This window comes from Mustela lutreola, chromosome 15 (assembly GCF_030435805.1).
Source record: "Mustela lutreola isolate mMusLut2 chromosome 15, mMusLut2.pri, whole genome shotgun sequence".
Lineage (NCBI taxonomy): Eukaryota > Metazoa > Chordata > Mammalia > Carnivora > Mustelidae > Mustela > Mustela lutreola.
In genome coordinates this window covers 31,915,175-31,929,921 of record NC_081304.1, presented here as the reverse complement: position 1 = coordinate 31,929,921, position 14,747 = coordinate 31,915,175, and the positions used below count along the sequence as shown (strand labels likewise).

Below are 14,747 nucleotides of genomic sequence, written 5' to 3'. Positions count from 1 at the left end.
TGCTTTCTCCTGCAGGCTGTTGATAGCAGAGGCCAGCAACCTGGAGAGCCACTTAGCTTCTTCGACACTCTCTTGTCTCTTCATAAACATGTTCCACAGCGGAAGGGCTTCTTCTCCACTGGACATGCTGTGGCCAGCACCGGCACTGAGAGGTAAGGGGACACAGGTATGACTGGGAACACTTTCCCCCAAAAAACCAAGCAACAGGGACCCCCCCCCCCCAGCCCTCCCCTGCAAGTGAAAGAACACCAGACAACTCTGTTCAAAACAGTTTATTGTATTTTATTTATTTTTTTTTTTTGTCAGACAAACACATTGATTTCTGGACCACAGTAGAGGATGGAAACCTTTCACAAACTTATTTATTTGAAAATACAAATATAAAATTATACTTTCCACATCTGTGATGTGAGAGACTGCCATCCACATAGTAATTTTTTACAACAGGGCTTTAAGAAAGCCACACACAAAGACCTGAAAGATGCTTGCGATATATAGATAGATAGATACATATATATGTATATATATAAAAAAAATACTCACTACCAAAGTTGTCATCAGTTTCATACTAAAGTATAAAAGTAAGGGTGAGGTCAGCCACAGTGCTAGGGAAAGTTTTATTTAGATACATTTATGTCCACATGAAACGCTTAGACTTGCATCCTATTACATATGGAATTCCGCGTTTACAATACACCATGAACGGCAGATTGGCTAGCCCACGCCACTTGAGAGGACACTCACAGATTCCACACAGGATGGTGCAGTATGTACAGAATACAGTAGCTGAGAGCCTTCTAGGGAGGCTCTGGAACTTTTGGCTCTCAGACCCCCTCCCCCTCCCCCCTCGCGCCCCTGCCTCCCAGAAATGAAGTCCTGTCTGAGACAATACATTCTGATTATTTGATAGCCAAGTATTTGAGTTAAGGTTGCTTCCCCAGAGGGGTGGGTTTTATTTATATATATATTTTTTGAGTTTACTTACTTTTTGGTTAAAAGAAAGAAAGAAAGAAAACAAACATATTACAGTATTAAAGTATTGCTTAACGTACAGCGTCTCCTTGTGTAGTGTCTGTGCCCAGGACCGGGCTGAGCTGATTCTGCTGCTTTTCTGCTTAGGGGAGGGCAGAGGAGCCCACCAGTGTCTCTCTTCAGTGTGCTTGCCAGCCTCCATCCCTCTGCCTTCCCCTGCCCCCCACTTTTATCTTCCTTGGAAGGTAGCCTGGCTTGTTGAAGCACACTGAAGAAAGAAAATTCTTTCTGCCCCGCACCCCTACCCCCCTGGCACAGTCTCCCTCTGTCTCTGCGCGCCACTCTCAACTGATAAAGAGAAGTATGAGTTAGTGTTTCTTTTGTAAACAATTTCATATGCAATATAATACAGAAAGCATGGCTGACCTTCAATAAAAAATGTAGTAAACTATATTGCTTTATTCTTGATTATGCTGCAGTGAGCGAACGGCAGGATGAAGCAGTGTGGTGTGGTGGTGGCTAAGTCCCTAGCCCTCGTTTGCACTAAAGATCAAAATAGGTTTTGTTTTTCTATTTGGAACGAAAAAACATTTTTTTTTTTTTCCAAAATCTCCCAAATGAAAAAGAACCCCCCCTTGTCAAAACAAAAACAAAAACAAAACAAAACAAAAAACCCCTAAAACAAAACCAAAACAAAACCAAAAGAAAAAAAAAACCCAAAAACACCTGAAAACAAAAACTGAACACCTTTCAGGTCATTAGAACCAACAATTACCCAATGATTTTTAGACTAGTCTAGCAAGATGTGTAACATTCACTGGCTGTGAATTGCTGTGCAGTGAAACAGGAAATGGACAGCAATAGAGCCATGCTACCTTAAAGTCCAAGCTACAGATTCAAATTAGGATGACGGTTATGAAGGAGAGAAACGTAAAAAGGCCTGTCGGGACTTCGTTTGAATTAAGCCAATGAGCGACTGGGATAGAACACGAGGCTGTTTGGTTTTCCCAATGGGTGTGAGGAAGGCCACAAACCAGGGCTGAGAAAGCTCCTGGGGAGGGGACCAAAGGCTTGGCCGTCCCCGTCAGCTCCATGTCCAGGTAGAACCAGGAATGGGTCCGGGAGCTAATGCCACTCACTCCCCTCTGCTTGGGAGGAGAGGAGTTCGGGGGTCCCAGGCAGATGGATCTGGAAGCCAGAAAGTCACCCGGTGGCTATTTCGTGATTCCGGGGGGGAAAAGCCATCAGCCAAGAGGGTTTCTCCCCCCGGGGAAGGCGAAAAGGTGGTTCCCATGGTCGCCATTGAGCTTAACTGAAACAAAGACAAGGCTGAACATCAGTGCTAAAATAATTTACAAAAATCTTTCAAAATGGACTTCTAGATGAGTGGGGGGACTAACGTGAACCTTAACCTAGGTAGCCACATTAAAACATATCAGATTTCCACGAGATTTGTGCTATGGGCTACTGGGTCTCTTCAAAAGGTATTATAAACATCTAAAACATATTCACACAGATTATCAATTTCTTCTGAGCATTCTTAAAAAAATATTTTTTCTCTTAGTAAAATCATTTTAATATACCATGCCTCCCTCTTTTAAAAAATAAATTAAAAAAATCCAGTTTTGCATATCTAGCATTAGCATTTAAGGTAGTATGGCACACCCCTTCACAGTTGGGGGGGGGTGGGAATCTACAAAACGCCGCAGATTCTGCCGGCATTTGAACATCATGAGACCTTGGGTTAGTTGAAACCACATCAGATCAGCAAAAATAAAATAAAAAGTTGAAATTGAAAAAAAAATAATCGAAAGGAAAAACCTGCCCCAAAATTATTAGCATTTTTTTTTTCCATAAATAAGAGAAAGTTCTATCCTTACTGGTCCTAAATCTGAATAACTATGTCTAATTTTTTTAAACCTTAGTTACGTTATACCTATCAATATGTACTAGAAGAAAGAGAAGAAAAAAAGTCACTACACTAGTACGAGGACAGCACGCTTACAAGATAGCCATTTTATACATTATTAACAGACAGTGATCAACAAAGAGTCTTCTATGAGGTGATGGGGGTGCAGAGAAAGGAAGGGTCCTACAGTACATCACCAACATGGACAAAAGAGTAAATAAATTCCCTAGTCTAGACACTGAATTTCTGGGAATTTATGGTCTTTTTTCTCTTTTTTTAATAAAACTTCTCTATTTTGTTATTTTATCACTCGAACAAGTTTTGATATTTTAAAAGCGCCCAGCATTTTACTCAACTTGGTTGTTTGGAAATAAAAAAAGAAAGAAAAAAACAAAAAACAAAACAATAAACCCCTCACCAAACAACCTAACATTTAATCGGAAAAACAGATTTTTTTTTTTTAAATGTTGTTGCTGTTTAATTAGAATTGAAAAAGGCTTTTCTTCTTTCTTTCTGAGTTAGCATTTTGGAGCCTTTTGTTTGAAGATGCTTTTGCCCTACCACGTCTGTGAAAGTCTACATTAGTCTACTTTGTTAGTAAAATTTATAAAAATAGGAGTGCAGCAGCTTTTTATAATAAATGTCGCATTCAGTGTCTCATACTGGCTGTGCCTTAAGTACCAAATTTATAAACGTAACAATTTAAAAAATATTAATAAAACATCAATATCACATTTTAAAAAAGAAAAAAATATATATCCACACTACAATATGTTTTAATGCCATCTATTGAGTTGTACTTCTAGAGTTGCTGTTGCCGACCTATTACCAATATTAAAAAAAAGTTAAATTAAAAAATATCCTTCATCATAAGTATCTTTCCCCAACCGAGGACCATATATTATAACAGCCAAATGTTAAACATGTGCAAACAGGAAACTGTCAGTTTTTCCCACCAGTCACAGTGCAGCGATGTTTATACTTTTTTTATTTTTAAAATTCTGTTTACATCTACAATAAATTAAAAAAAAAATTCTTCCATAGCCTCTCTGGTGATACTTGCAGCACTGAGGTATTAAAAAAAATATATAAACCAAAAAAGGTTGCTCTCCTAATTTGTAAATAGGAAGTGAATGGAGAAAAGGTTTCATTAATGCAGGCTTATCCGCCCCTGGCCCGAGGGCCCCCCTCCCCCCGCTCCCCGGGGCTGGGGCGGGGCAGTGGGGGGCAGGGGAGCAAAGAGAGGCCAAGTGTCCTAGGGACCTTTGGAGGTGCTGAAATGGTTGGACAATAGAAAATGATCAAATATTTAAAAATTAAGACTGAAAAAGAATGTCCCCCCACCCCCTCCCCACCCAAGCCAAACAGGTGTGCTTTGAAACTTTAAATATGTTAAATATTAAAATTGTAGCTTTGTTTTTAAAAAACATCTTGGGAAAAGCAGTTTTTCATATTTTAAATAAAAATCTAACTAGACGGTAACATTTGAAGCTGTGCACAGACGAGAGGTTAATATGCTGGTATGACACTAATACAGTTCTTAGGTCTATCACACAGACAGAAGGAGCTAAACAGTGTTCTAACTTTTCCCGGGGGTCGTCCTGGCAGCGGGGGTGTCCTTCCTCCTGGGAACTGACTGGGTTATCATGCCTTCCCCTCCTCCTTCCACAGAGCATTGAACTGCCTGGGACCGACTCCCTCACAAAAATATTTTTTTTGATTCTCTCTTTCTTAATAGTTTCTATGTAGTTAATGGAATTGTATTTACAACGCTTCTTTTTTTTTTTTTTTTTAGAATTCACAATTTCAAAAAACCTTATAATATCACCTCTTTCAACAGAAAAAAAGCACTTATAGAAAAGGAGGACACTCAAAACATGGTCGTCCTTACCTTATTGCCGAAAATAGATATACTTAGGTTAACAAAGAGACGTCACAAAAAAGAACTGCTATAGAGTCTGTTAATTAGCCTACTACATCTCACTTCTTAGACGACGCAAAGGAGAAAGTTGATGCCCACCTCCCGCTCCACAACTTTGCTTCCGCGGGTGTACGCGCTCCACTGGAAAAGCCATACAGTCTCAGAATTGGTACCAAAATATTGAGAGTAATATTACCATCTCAGCATCCTTTAAAAGTGAGAACAGAATCAAAACAAGCAAAAAAAAAAAAAAAAAAAAAATCTTTTTAAGAAAAAAATAATACCTTAATATAACAATTATACTATGGTTAGCTTTTAACTAGATATTAAAGCTATATGACTACCAGACTAAGTCAAAATCACTACCAAATGTGATTCAAAGAGATTTAAAAGGAGAAGGGGCGGGGCGGGAGTGGGGGAGAGAAGAGGACCGGAAACCATCAAGAAAAAAACAAAACAAAACCAAAAATCATGGGTTATATACACATTTAAAAGCTGTTGTCTTATATTACAGCAGATTCGTGAGATGATGAGATGTAGTCAACCCTCGATCCGATCCGAAGTGAGCCACCTCTGGTTGGGATGGGGAGTGAGGCTGGTGGGGGTCCAGGTCTGATGACATCACCTAAACAAAGGGCCACTCAGAAACTTCGCCCAGTCTTGCCTGGACATCCAGGTATGCTCTGCAGGGTGCGGAAGGTCACGGACGCCCAGAGGAGAACATAAAGTGGGAAGCAGGAGGAGAGAAAAGATGTGTCAGGCAAATGTACTATTCAGTCCAACTTGTTAACTAGCGCTTTCAGGGTAGGACTACAACGGGCTACTGAACTCATGATTGGAAACGGCGGGGCTAACAGCTTCCTGGGATCACTGCTTGGAAAATCGGGCATCTTCGCCACGCCCGACAGTGGGGAGCGGACAGCCCTGCCACTCATTTTTGCTGAGTTGCTATTCCGCTGACTTGCTACGGCACTGTTGAATTCTTGGGGGTGGGTAGTGGCAGGAAATGTGGTCAGCAGATGTGGCCACATTGGGTGTTCGGCTCCACTGGTGAATTGCAAACTGACAAGGGATTTTTTTTTAAAATTCTGGTTAAACTTCTGGTCTTCAAAGCCAAATGTTTAAAAAAGCTGCTTTATCAAATACCGTCAAGGACTGCCAATAACTGAAAATGCAAATTTAAAAAATCTAAAAAAAATTTTATCTCGTATCAAGGGCTTGAAGTCAGGAAAACATATGCAACACATAACCCAGCTTTGGTTATAGTAAACAAAGAGAGGTCCGCGACTCACACAGACTTGCTGAGTCTCCCTGAATCAAGCCTGGGCGCCTCCTTTGTGGAGGGCACTAAATGTCAGAGAAGGAAACCTCAGTTATGGACAAATTACGTGTTTCAGTTCAAACATGTGATCCCATTTTGGGGGTGGGGTGCTACCATCAATCTCTCAACTGTGATATCCCTTCTGTGGGAACCGGGTCCAAAGCTGGATGAGGAGGATGGGGTGGGTGCCTTGTCCGTCCCGCCCCCCCACTCCCACAGCGGCCGTGGAAGAGAGGGCGGGCTGTGGTGGGAAGCCCTACCCCACCCTCATTTCCAGGGGAGGAAGAGCGCCCAAGGGCGGTGGTGCAGGGCAGCCTCGGGGTCTGACCTTGCAGGGACCTGCTGCGCCCAGTACCTGTTCCATCCCCTCCTCATCTGACTCCACAAAGGGCTGGAACCACCTCCAATCCCCAGAGTTCTTGGGGAGTTCAGTCCCCTTTGCTCAGAGAAACCTTACTTCCCCTGGGCCCCCAAACCCAGCTTAATTAGTAGTGAGTAGCTCTCCTTCAAACTGTTAGTGGCCTCTGGCTCTGGCCAGCAACGGCTGGGGTCAGTGCTCGAAGGGAAGTGGAGGTGAGGGGTGGGGAGAATCACACACGGGCTTTATTTGGTTAAGAGAGGCAGTTGCATTAGTTGAGCTGATTCCTTAGCAGCAACAGTAGAGAAATCCAAGAGAGATCTATGGAACTCAACTCAATCTGGTCCTCTCCACTGGGCCCACCCTTGAGAGTCCTGGCTGACTTGGGGCTTAGAGTGACCCCGCTCTGTGAGAGAGCTGTCCCATTAACTGCAAACCAAAGTGGCAAGTCTGTCTCCAGCCTTGCTTCTCATTTGTCCCAGCTCCCGGGGTGGGGGGCGGGGGGAAGCATGCTCCACCCCAGTGGGAACCCAGGCCCAGCCTCAGCTGTTACCCTCTCCCTTCCAGAGAGACAGACCCATGTTTCAAGCCCCCAGGCTAACTCGCTAACACACTCAGCTTTCACGAGAGAACCCCTCTACCTTCTTGGGGTTCTTCCCAAGAGCAACAGATACTTATTTTCCAACGAGACTGTGGCAAGAGGCTCTTTCACTGACTGCCCCAGCCTCCCCTTCTCCTCCACTCCGCCCCTTCCATATCCCCATCAAAGTGATTTTAAAAAAATGTTTAATTAACTTGAGCTCAGTTTAAAAGGTTAGGAAACTGGCAGGGATCCAAATCCATGTTACGCAGGTGATGTCGTTAATTTAATTTGCTTTTCGTGCGGTAATCTGGATAATTACTCAGTAGTTACTGGCAAAAATGTTTTCTTTTCACTAAAAGATAGTGTCTGGCTGTATGACTGCATGAACCCCAGGAAACAAAGCCAGAGAGTGTTGGGGGACCGAAAGGGTCCAGGGACCTGAAAAGCCATCTTGCGGGACCCTGGAGGGGTTGGCCCTGGCCCCAGGTTTGGCCGAAGCCTGGAGTTCTACCTCTGTCCCCCTGGGACAGACCTAGCACGAGATCACCTTCCAGTTTCCTATACTCTTGGTCATAATTTCAAGACAGAGAGAGATGAGGGGTGGGGAGAAGATAAGGGATCAAAAGAATCAAATCAAGAAAAAACAAAACAAAACAAAACAGGTAGGGGTCATGATTACAGCTGGAGAAAGGGATGAGAGAGTAAAAGACTGGATTTTTGGCCCCCACCCCGCTGCCAAGGGGTTGGGGAGGAGGAGGGAGAGGCGCTAGCGCGATGAGGCCAGGGCCTGTGCATACTTGCACGCCGGGGCGCACACAGGTGCGACGTGCCCGGCAGGGCGGGAACACAGGGCAGAGAAGGTAGTACCTCAGAGTGGGCTGGCAACAGAAGCACCTGCTCAATGGTATCCATTTGTAAAGGCCGTTGCAATCAAAGGTCCCTAAAATTGCACAATTGTTAAGGTCATCAGCACGCTATACACGGGAACAGATTGTCATATTCCGGGAAAGGAAATTATCTCTAGGACTAGACCGTGGTTGCCAGCATGAATATGTAATTCTGAGACACTGCGCCCCAAGGGGCCCCCACACCCTAACCCAAGCCCTTCTGCTTGCCCAGGGGGTAATCGAGGGCCAGGTGCACCAGGGGTGTGGGGTGGTGGCTGAGGGCAAAGAGAGGCCTAGGCCCAAAATGCTGGGCGCTGTTGCCCCGGACCCTGGAGGGCAAGGATCCCAGTGTCTCTGCCCACAGTCCCGACAGCTCCAGCTGGGGAGAGAGCAAGCCCAGCGCAGACAAAATGTGATGCCACGTGTGGTCATTTCAGAAACCCACAGGTCAAGAGACCCAGGTTTTCAAGAACAAGTCAGGTCTGTGTTTCTAGGCGCTGTGAATGGAAGTGAGTCATGCTCTGGGTGGTGACAGAAGGTCTCCCAAACAGGGCAGCTTGAAACGGAATACTGCTACCGCGGACTTGGTGCTAGAGTTCACCTGCGGGGATCTGACTCATCGGATTCCTGACTTCAGTGATACTGGTTTGGGAATGGAATAGAGCAAGGACCCAGATTGCACTGGCCAGGGGTGATGGCCACGTGCACGTGTGTGTACACGCGTGTGTAAGACAGTACGGGAAAGAGTGCACACATGCATGTTGGACTGTATATGTGCATTCTTGCATGCGTGTATGCGCACGCACGTGCGTGTGTGTGTGTGTGTGTGTATGTTTGTGCATGGCATCCAGTGCTGGGGTGGGGAGTGGGCAGGGAGCCAGTGCCCCACACTGTACTTGCTCTGTTCTCTCCAGCTCAGCCCTTGAGGCAGGGTTCACCTGACCAGGCTGGGACCTGGAACAGCAGACACTCCCAATCTTAGCCCCCAAACCAAACCACCTACAAAATGCTGAGGTTGACTAGAATGGAGGGTGGCCGAATTTCGGTTTCCCAAATGGAAGGAACATGGAGCGAGTGGGCTCAGGCACATTCATGCTCACACACACCAGGAGGGGAAAGAACAATACAATCTGAAAACAGCATGCAAATCTGTTAAGCAAATTTCCATTGCCTGGATTAGTCAGATTATAGAACCACAGAGCATTACAAATATCAAATGCATCTGGCCTCCGCGGGGCTGCGGCTAAAGAACACAAATGGGAACTTACTTGGAACCTGGAAACTTTAAGAAACATTAGCAGAGGAAACCGCCCGGGATGAAGCGTGAACCCCACACCGGGTCCCGGGGCCAAGTGCTACCTCTGGACCTCAGGCCCGGGGACTAGACTGACCAAGGCTGCTATCCTGAGGTGGAGGTGGGAGGGTCCCCCAGCCCCTCAAGTCCCAGCCCACATGGCTGTCTCCCGAAGGCAGGGGTCCAGCAGGGGGGACCATTCTGAGGGCCTGTTATGTGCTAGCAGGTGACATACCCCATTTCCATTAATTCTCACACCATCTTTTGAGGGAGGCATACTTAATTGTCGTTTTGCAGCCGGGGCAGTGAAGTTCTGACAGATTACATAAGGGGCTCAAGGTTGCACGTGCTGAAGGTGATGGAGTGGGGATCTGAACTTGACCTGCTCAGGCTCCTTCCACTCCATCATCACATGGCCACATACAGGTTGCTCAGGAAACATCCAAACTGTGGAGCTTCAGCCCCGGGTGGCTGGCGGAAGTGAATGGGGGCGGGGCGGGACCCACTGTCCTCTCCTCAGCCCCCAACCCTGGGCTCTTCTGGCACATTCTCCCATGGGAGACAGGCGGGAAAGGAGGGGAGGGGCGGGAGGTACTTACAGCTATGCCGTGGCCGAAGCCTGAGCCCGGCTGTGGGCTGGCTGCACTTATGTAATTCCCCACTCCGGAGTCCTGGCTGGCAGGGCCATACAGATCGGCGACAGGTCCTGGGCTGTTGGCCCCCGGGAAGCCTCCGGGCCGCGCGGGGTTGGAGCCTGCCGGGGAAGCGGGCGCGCCAAAATTCGGTTGAGCACTGTAGCTATTCAGGACTGGTGTGCAGAGAATAGAGCTGGGTATGAGGCCAGAAGCCAGGCATGCACCGGTCATTACAAGCCAAACACTCGAGAAAAACAGCTGAGGCCCAACTTCTAACACTCAACCAAGGCCATGCGAAAACATCAGCAGGGACTCAAGAATACTCAGCCCAGGCTACTACTAAGAAGCTCGGAGCTCCGAAAATAGAATAAAAAAACAATCATTCAACACACTACAGCAACCAACCGGAGGTGCTTCACTGCCCACCAAATTATCACAAGAGAAATAGAGATATATATGGAAGAGAGAGAGGAAGAGAGAGAGAGAAAGATTGGTTTTCACATCTGAATTGGTGCTCATGCAGTCTTGTCTAGATCTGGGCACGTTGAGACAGCATTCACATCCCATGCAAACTACAAAGGAACTAGTTTTAGACTACACATTGTGTTAATATTGATATTAAAACGTGACAGGAAACAAAGCAATTTGTGTCCAGGAGGAAAAAAAAAAAAAATCTTTTGGGGAAGGGAATTTAAATTTTTTTTTTTTTTTTTTTGGTTTTGCTTTTTCTTGTTTTTGGATCCATTAAATGACAAATTTGTTTAAAAAAAGCAAAAAAACAAAAAAAGATCTCCATTCTCCAGCCCCCCCGCCCCCAAACCACTTCCCGCCTCCCCACTGGCTACGTCCCCCCCCCCCACCCCTAGTTAGATCCCTGTATGAAAGTCGTCACTACTGAACGTGGTCAGAAGATGGGGTATGTCATGGAAAATCTGGGCATCTTAACGTGACTGTAATGATGGTGGCGAGGGGTCCCCTTCTGGGGTGGAGAGCAGGGGATGGAGGGAGGGGGGAGGGTGGGGGATGGCGAAATCTGGAGGCTGGGGCCGAAGCTGGGTGAATGCCAATGGTTCTTACAGGACACCCACGCACTCACCTCCTGCGGTAGAAGGAAAGGGGGGGGTTTAAACTTTTTTTTCCTTTTGTTTAAAAAAAAAAAAAAAGACAAAGAAGTATGAATGCAAAGCATACGGACTGAACCAATTTACAGCTAAAGCATATCTGACCGAAATGCCTGCTTTTGTTAGTCAGCCTCCTGTAAACTCCAGGCTGAGATAAAGAGCTCGGAATGCACCTGTGCTCCAGAGAGGCGCCTTCACAGCCACAGATCCTGAGAGTGGTGGTGAGGAGAGACAGCGGGAGGAGACACTGCCTGGGCGTAGCGCCACCCCCCACCCCCCCAACAAATTCCATCATTCCTTCTTCAGTGAGCGCCACCGCCGCTCCATCATTCCTTCTTCAGTGAGCGCCACCGCCGCAACCAGGTTAATTTGGTCTCATCTTTCATTTCCCCTTAGTCGCTTAAACTTTTTTTCTCCAAAATGGGGTTTTTTTTTTTTTTTTTAATTGCCAAAGTAGGTTCTCATTGATTTTGAAAGCTGAAGGTGAGTCTGGCTGGGGCCAGCCACTTCGGGACTACAGCTAACCCACGCAGAAGAACCAGACAATCTGGACGCTACGTATTTCCATGACTTTGGCTCCAAGGGGATGCTTCTCACTACAGTCTTCTCCCTCTGCTTCCCATGGCATTTCCCTCTCTGACCTGTGACCAGCTGCTTTCAACATCTGCAGCCCTGCTCTTGGCCACGGTCTGGCCTCAGGGACCTGTGCTTGCAGCCCCCCACCTCTGGCAGGCCTCGAAGAGCCAGATGTGCATAGATTTTTACCGGTGTGCGCCCGGGGTGGGAAGAGACTGACCACGCGCCCAAGCCAGGCTGGCAGGAGACGGAGACAGAAAGGAGATCAAACCAAGCCGCATCTGGCCCTTGACTGAGCAGAGAAAAGGGAAACTGATAGCTCCAGGTGCCCTGGAGGCAGGAGGCTCGAAGGTGAGGTCCCTTGGAAGCTGGAGCTGAGAAATGAGTCAACTGGCAATGGAAAAAACAGTTTCAAGAGAAAAAAACCACAGAGGCTTAGAGCCAGTGAAAGGCTGATCTGCGAATGCAAGAGCAGACAAAGGGGGCAGGAATTTTGAATACAGAAGATTAAACTTGCAGATAACATTTGGCCTTTCTCACTCATGGAGGCAAATATCAAGCTGAGATATTCAAAGGCGGAATTATCTTGGTCTAACACTTTTTTTTTTTTTTTTTTTTTTGCTCTGGGCTAGGGAAAATGGAGCTCAGACAGTAGACTCCTGGTCTACCCAGGTGGCTGACCCCCACTATGCACAGTAACTAGCCAATTCTGTTTCAGGGTAAAGAGAAGCTAGAGGAGGGACCCCACAGTGAAAGATGGGAAGATTTTTTTGGCTTCTTATTCCTCTCGCCAGATGAAGAAGCAAGAAGATGGTGGGCAGGCCCACCTACCTCGGGGCTGGGGAGAAGGGGGTTTTGATCTTGGCTCCTTTCAGGAGGGAAAGCCAACCAGAGACCCATCCAGCCAGAAGCAGCAACCTGGGAGACAGGATGTAGCAGGCCCACAGAAGGATGCTGGCCAGAGACAGTCCCCTCTGTGTGCTTAGGAGCAAAGAGGGCCAGTGGGATCTGCCCATCCCAGCTCCCTCTCCCAGTCCTTATGCGCCCAGGAGGTCTGAAGGGATTTCACAGTTAGCAGCCCCTCTTAGCCTACAACACCTCTCCCTGCTCAGTCACCTGTCAGCAAATGACCCTGAGAAGAAGGCATCCGATGAGAATACAGCTTGGAAACCCCAAGTCCCATATTGCTACACACTCTCTCCTCATAGGGCCTGATCCCTGCTCAAAGTCACCTTGTGGCTCTCCCCCAGCCAGGGGCGCAAGATCAGGCCTCGGGTCCCCGCCAGAGGGCGCAGCGGACAGGCAGCAAGCAACTGGCTCCGTGCAGGGGGTGGGGGCGGGGTGGACAGGGTTGGGGGGGTGGTAGATATCAGGCCTCAGTACTTTGCAGCCGCCAACTCCCTCCTCATCTCTCTGTAGGGAGAAGACCCAGGCTCCGGAAAGCAGGTTCAGGTCCCTAGACAGCCCATCCAGACACCCATGCACAGCAAGCAAACAGCCCTGGCTGCTCAGCGAAGAGGGGGAAGTGCCACCTGGCATGCAAACTTGTCAGCAGCTGTTCCTGCTGTCTGGTGGGGGGAGGGCATTAGGGACAAGGTTGTCCTCTTCTTTTGGGAAGTTCGTACTGAACACCGGCTGGCTACACCGGAAGGGGAGTCATTTGAGGACCCTTTCCCTCCCTCTGAGGGGCGTGACCTGAGCGAGACGCAGGCAGGCCGAGAAAGCAGCCCCGGAGCTGCAATGCTTGGGGAAGGATTTTGGTGGAGGGTTCCTTTCCCCAGGCACTGAGCCTCCTTTGGAGGGGCTGGAAACAGTCCCCCAGACCAGGATGGGGCAGGAAGAGGGGATGGGACAGCACCCTCAGCAGGCAAGGGTCCCTTGGGTACTGCTTGGCTGTGTGTGTGTTTGTGCGCGCGCGCACTGAGAGGGAGAGGGTCTCGGTATGTGTTGCTGAATACACGGTGCTGAGATTTACGAATCAGGACACCCCGACTCCTGTCCCAGAAGAGGACACCATCTTGCGAACACCCTGGCATTTCTTCGCAGAAGCCGTGAGCACTAAGTGGGCAGTGTGTGGTCTCGCTGTGAGGAGCAGGGCCACATGCCTGCCAGCCGCTCTGGGCAGCACCCTACCAGTGGTTTAATTCTGGGCAAGTTCCTTCTCCCTCACCCCCAGCTGCCAGTCCCCAGCGTCCCCTGCACTTTCCGGGTCCAGGCAGCTGGTATGCTCAGGGAGGCAGCGGTGGTGCAGAGAAAGGGAGCACTGGACTTGGAGTCAGAAGACCCGAGTGGGACCCTAGACCTGACCTTCTGGCTGTGGGCCTCGGGCTAAGCCCCTTGGCTGCCGGGGTCCTCATCTGTACCACGTGAGCGTGGTCTGCCTTCGCCTGCCTCTCGGTGGGCTCCATGAGGATGGGAGAGAGAAAGCACTTTGTAACTTGTCGAGTTGAAAACAAACATATTTTTTAAAATAGTTCTGTAGGCAGAGCCCAGTAAGACAGGTGCCATAGGCAGATTTAGGAAAATGTGATACAGGAAAACACAATTCATACCAATCAGGAAGTGATTTACAAAAGGACCCAATTCATCGGCCCAGTGCACTGAGTCATGCTGGACCGGGATGAAGGACTCTGAGACATGGGGGACAGGAAAGCAAGGGCGGGGAATCTCACTGAGGCCAGCAAGAGGAAATGCGTTTGACTTACAGTGGGAGGCATTCTGAGTTGGATTAAAGGAGGATTTTCTGCCTGGCAAGGGGATGAAAGACCTTGATGGCGGAGCCAGGAAACCCCAGGGAATCTTACCCCCAGAGACCCTAACAAAGGCGCATACCTACAGGAGCTCGATCCAAAGCTCATGGGTACCTCAGGGTGTTAAAGCAAACCCAGGGAGGAGTCTGCCTTCCCACTGGCACATGGTCTGCCTGTGGCTCTGCCCAACTGTGGCCAGAAGGCGCTGGGCTGAGAGCGGAATTGGTCCCTGGGGGTGGGGAAGAACAGCCTCGAAAGTACAGAAGTGCCGATGTCCGCAGGGTCACTGGACCTGCCCCAGAAAGCTAGAGCCCAAGATTTTGTTGGGGGGGGGGAGACACCTCTGGGAGTGTCTCGCTCTAAGACCTGAAAATTGGATGATTACTGATTCAGAGGAAGGAACTGTTTACAAAATCCTTT

At 48.1% G+C, this 14,747-nt stretch overlaps 1 protein-coding gene across 5 annotated transcripts in view; it reads right to left on the bottom strand.

The window, feature by feature from the left end:
- Positions 1-261: 261 nt before the first annotated feature.
- MSI2 (musashi RNA binding protein 2) overlaps positions 262-14,747 on the bottom strand; it is a 387,607-nt gene continuing 373,121 nt past the window's right edge. For 2 of the 5 annotated variants that reach the window (XR_009347802.1, XM_059147470.1), the window contains 3 exons: positions 9,845-9,999; positions 7,932-8,004; positions 262-5,485 (listed from right to left, as the gene is read on the bottom strand). Coding sequence is in view for 4 of the 5 variants with exons in the window: in XM_059147470.1 (XP_059003453.1) it covers positions 7,963-8,004; positions 9,845-9,999 (197 nt within the window). In the remaining variant the exon portion in view is untranslated. Of the gene's footprint in view, positions 5,486-7,931; positions 8,005-9,844; positions 10,054-14,747 lie in introns of all 5 variants that reach the window. The other 3 variants (XM_059147468.1, XM_059147472.1, XM_059147469.1) reach the window with 3 other exon arrangements.